This window comes from Penaeus chinensis, chromosome 18, assembly GCF_019202785.1.
Source record: "Penaeus chinensis breed Huanghai No. 1 chromosome 18, ASM1920278v2, whole genome shotgun sequence".
In the NCBI taxonomy this organism is placed as follows: Eukaryota; Metazoa; Arthropoda; class Malacostraca; order Decapoda; family Penaeidae; genus Penaeus; species Penaeus chinensis.
This window is the reverse complement of record NC_061836.1, coordinates 30,670,316-30,675,315: the sequence shown is the minus strand read 5'-3', so window position 1 is coordinate 30,675,315 and position 5,000 is coordinate 30,670,316. Positions and strand designations below refer to the sequence as shown.

At 41.3% G+C, this 5,000-nt stretch overlaps 1 protein-coding gene across 1 annotated transcript in view; it reads left to right on the top strand.

Annotated features, from left to right (window-relative positions):
* Positions 1-5,000, top strand: part of LOC125034783 — a 21,347-nt gene that overhangs the window by 13,668 nt on the left and 2,679 nt on the right. The window contains exons 19-24 of the mRNA XM_047626749.1: positions 453-712; positions 985-1,120; positions 2,155-2,412; positions 2,862-2,982; positions 4,123-4,382; positions 4,765-4,917. Coding sequence (XP_047482705.1) covers positions 453-712; positions 985-1,120; positions 2,155-2,412; positions 2,862-2,982; positions 4,123-4,382; positions 4,765-4,917 — 1,188 coding nt within the window. The remainder of the gene's footprint in view (positions 1-452; positions 713-984; positions 1,121-2,154; positions 2,413-2,861; positions 2,983-4,122; positions 4,383-4,764; positions 4,918-5,000) is intronic.

Below are 5,000 nucleotides of genomic sequence, written 5' to 3'. Positions count from 1 at the left end.
TGTGTTCAATTTAAAAAATTTCCACGGATTTTGATAAACACTGCCCCTTACACCCTTTCTTTATTTCTATATATATAAATAACTTATTTGTAGTTCAGCCTGAGACCTCCTATGAATCTTGCTAAACACTGTCCCTCATAAATTTATTTTATTCCAAAATTTATAAACGATTTGTAAGTTCAGCCTGAGACCATCTACGGATCTTGCTAGAGACTGCCCCTCACACCCTTTTCTATTCGTAAATTTATAAGCAACCAGTAAGTTCAACCTGAAACCTACGGATCTTGCTAAACACTCTGGCTCACACACCTTCTTCTATTCCTAAACCTGTAAACCAACTAATAAATTCAACTTAAGACCTTTTAAGGATCTTGCTAAACATTCCCTCATACCCTTTCCTTTATATATTGACTCTGCGGATCCTGCTAAACACTTTCCCGCTCACGCCGCAGCTGACGACGAGCCGCACCAAGTACAGCCTCCACCACTGGGGCACGAACGTCGACCTCAGCTGGGGTGCACGTAACTTCACGTACCGAGATGACGTGCACTTCCGTACCTTCCGCGACTGCACCATCAGACTGGAGATGGACGCCCCTCATCTCAGCTTCGACAAAGTCACAGTTAAGTTGGAATCGAACTTAGAAGGTGAAGGAGAACAAGCCGTCCACGCCATGTACTTGGTGCACAACGCCACGCTCCACAGTGCCAGGTAGGTGTCCGGAATGGTGCCATGCATTCTCCTTCGTTGATGGCATTGCTGGTTGATATTCCTATTTTCAAATTCAATAGAATTGTATTACACAGTCTGCAATTTCGATCCAAGAATATAAATTTTTCGGATACATAGCAATCGCATTAAATCAACATATTAACACTTAACAGTTAATAAAACACATCATATTGATAAATAATGAAAAAAAAGGTTAAATCCACATAAACCAAAACTTGAAGTATGATGGAAACGTACCTTCATTCCGATAGATTAACATACTACAATCACGACGTCGAGGAGGAGCGGGTGTGGCAAGCGGGCGTGAGTGACCTGGTGCTGAATGCCAAGTCGTACAGTGACCTGATGGTGCGTCACGCGCTCGCTCTGCCCGGCGGCGGTGTGCAGGTGGGTGTCGGGTCCCTCTGTTGTGCGGTTTTTCTTCACTTTGTCTGTTTCTCTCTCTCCCTGTCCCCCTCCCTCTCCCCCTTCTCTCTTTCTCTCTCTCTCTCTCTCTCTCTCTCTCTCTCTCTCTCTCTCTCTCTCTCTCTCTCTCTCTCTCTCTCTCTCTCTCTCTCTCTCTCTCTCTCGCTCTCTCGCTCTCTATCTATCTCTCTATCTATCTCTCTATCTATCTCTCTATCTTTCTATCTCTCTATCTCTCTATCTCTCTATCTCTCTATCTCTCTATCTCTCTCTCTCTCTCTCTCTCTCTCTCTCTCTCTCTCTCTCTCTCTCTCTCTCTCTCTCTCTTTCTCTCTTTCTCTCTCTCTCTCTCTCTCTTTCTCTCTCTCTCTCTCTCTCTTTCTCTCTCTCTCTTTCTCTCTCTCTTTCTCTCTCTCTTTCTCTCTCTCTCTTTCTCTCTCTCTCTCTCTCTCTCTCTCTCTCTCTCTCTCTCTCTCTCTCTCTCTCTCTCTCTCTCTCTCTCTCTCTCTCTCTCTCTCCTCTCTCTCTCTCCCTCTCTCTCTCTCTCTCTCTCTCTCTCTCTCTCTCTCTCTCTCTCTCTCTCTCTCTCTCTCTCTCTCTCTCTCTCTCTCTCTCGCTCTCTCTCTCTCGCTCTCTCTCTCTCTCTCTCTCTCTCTCTCTCTCTCTCTCTCTCTCTCTCTCTCTCTCTCTCTCTCCCTACTATTGTCTCCCCCTCCCTCCCCCCCCTCCCTCCCTCCCTCCCTCCCTCCCTCCCTCCCTCCCTCCCTCCCTCCCTCCCTCACTCCCTTCCCCTCCCTCCCTCCCTTTCCCCTCCCTCCACCCTCCCTTTCCCCTCCCTCCACCCTCCCTTCCCCCTCCCTCCACCCTCCCTTCCCCCTTCCCCCTCTGGCGATTCGTCCCTTAGTTCCATCATATCAACACTCATGCCCACTTAACTTTACCTTCCTCCCTCGCCGATATCCGATTCGCTAACAGCACAGTACCAACCTCTGCTCCTCCTCCTCCGGCGCCCACAGATAAAGAGCAGCCTGACCGTCAACGCCACCCCGGTCGTGGGCGTGACCGTCACCCACACCTCGGAGACACGGGCGCTGTTACTCTCCGTCTGCTCCACCAGCGAGGAGTGTGTACGCCTCCAAGCTCACGCCCACGCCCGCAGCACGCCCTCCACCCGGACGTATTCCGTGGCCGCCCATGCTCTCAACTCACTCTTCTGGCAGACTCCTGACGATCCTTTGGTGCAGAATTCCGTTACCTTCACCGCTGAGGAAACGGTAAAAAAGCTGTTTTGGAAATGATGTTCAACTATGATTAAAATTACGTTATCTTGATTATTCTCATGGTGATAAGATTTTGTTTTCTCTCTTTTAATTATGCTGATTATTATTATTATTATTATTATTATTATTATTATTATTATTATTAGTTAATAAAGGAACTAAAATATATATATTACTTGCTTGTCATCGATATACTGTTAGGAAATGATAATAAACTGTCAACTTGTTTTATATTATTAATTTGTTATTTTTTATCTAATGCTTTATCTTATCAATCATTAGGTTTTTATTTATTATATTTTGTTTTATTATTATTATTATCATTATTATTATTATCATCATTATCATCATTATCATCATTATTATTTTTTATTATTATTATCTTAATAGTAATTCATTTATTTATCTTTTTTTTTTTTTTTTTTGGCAACGTCCTTTTCTAGTCTGAGGAGGTGATGGTGACGGGTGGCATCCGGCGCGTGGAGTGCCAGAGGGTCACGTGTGATACCTTCGAGAATCGCGGCCTTCTGCACGCCACTCTTCGCCTCACGCCTGAGACTCTTGGTTTGTGATTTTTTTTTTCGTGTTTTTTTTTTTTTTTCGTCTTCTTGCTTTCTTTCTTTTCTCTTTGTTTTAGTTTTTTTTCTGTTTCGATTGATTTTCTTTCTCTTTCGTTTTTTTTCTTTCTTTTCTCTTTCTTTTACTATTTTTCTTTCGATTTTTTTTTCTCCTTTCTTTCTTTCGGTTTTTCTCCCACTTTTCTTTTCTTTTTATTTTATCTTTTAAGTTATACTGATTATTTCGATACAGTTTGTTACTGATATAGTGTTAAGATTTTTTTCTTTTATGTATTTATTCATTTTGTTTTCTTAATTATCAACTTGTTTTATCTCTTTCTTCCCTTTTTTGTCTTTCTTTCATATTTTCCTTTCGTTTTTCTTCTTTTTTCCTCTTATCTTTTTTTTTTCATTTTTCTTTCTTTACATCTTTCTTTTGTTGAATTCCGTAATTTAAGTCTCCTTAACTTTGTAATTGGTTCCAGGTTAATTAATTTTGTTAAGTAAAACCACGATAACAGCTCATTAGTCTATTCCTTCATTTGCTTTGTTGCAAAGTCAGGGCAAGGATAGGAAATTGCAGGGGAGACAATAATAAAAAAATAGCGTTGGTATGTGCTGGATTAAATTATTTTTATTTACTCTTATTTGAGATTTTTTTCACCTGCTAGGAGAACAGTGGTAATAGTATATCTGTTGACGACTGGTTTATAAAAACAAACAAATATAATTTCGTCGACGTGAACCTGTTATTATTCGTGACCAGGCGTTATATCTATAATTAAATCATTTAGGAAATAATATGCCAGTCATCACTGCTAAGCCTAAGCCAGAGTCACAAGTCAGAACACTTTATTCCGTGATTTACAATGGTACTTCTCTTGGCGTAGATAGTCACAACCTATATTAATACAGCATAAGTCAAATCAATGTCAAGTACATTCCTAGGAGATATTAATACAGCATAAGTAAAATCAGTGTCAAGTCCATTACTACGAGATATTAATACAGCCTATTTTAATACATCATAAGTGGATACAGTATCAAGTACATTACTAGGAGAGTTATGAAATAGGATAATCACATAATTAGAAACAGAATGAGAAATAAGCATAATCAACTGCCAACTGTTATTTACGTTCGACAGATTTGCTGCTGGACACAACCAACCGGACAGTCCAGCTCATGACGGTGTCGCGGAGGAACGTCGTGGAGGAGGCAGAGATCTCGTCGCTGCCAGGAGGTCGTCTGGTCTCGAGTTCGAACTTGGAGACTCGACTGTGGCTCGACAGGACGGGCGATCCCGAGGGCGTGGTGACCTGGAACTCGAGCGTTGCCCATTATGCTTCCTCCAGGGCCTCGGAGTGGGCGGTCCATTCGCGTCTGCATCATAGTTCCTTCGATAAGGTGAGAGGGAAGCCGAGGACGTCGCTTTTGGGGGATTTTGTACTTTAGTCTTGTGAGATATTTGATGAGAGTATCGATGGCGGTGTGATTTTTTTTTTTTTTTTTTTTTTTTTTGTGGTCTTTTACAGATTCTCCTTTCCTTTATCGATAATGACGCTAATACTACTACTCAATAGTTTTTGTAGGAAAACGATCTTCGCTGACCATTCCTCAAAAGTTTTTCGTTTCTTTTTTTTTAAATGATCTTTCATCGCAGATTCCCAAAAAGTTTTCGGAAACTGAACCTCCATACCCACTACTCAATTTATATTATCTATTTATCTATTCACCTATTTATTTTTATGTTTTTCATTTATTTTTTAAAAATAATCGTCCATTACAGATTCTGAGAGTGGGCGGGAACATAGTGGCCGATCCGCTGTCCATTCGTGCCGCTTTGCTCTTAGACATGTTCAGTGCCTTGGAAGACGCCCTCAGACTCGACCTCGAGATATTGCAAGATAGCGGCAACCACATCCTCATTGCTAATCTCACTGTGCGTGTTTTTTAAATTTCTGTTGTGAATTGTGTATTTATCTGTACAGTTAAAAAAAAGGTCTTATTATTTTTTTATAAGAC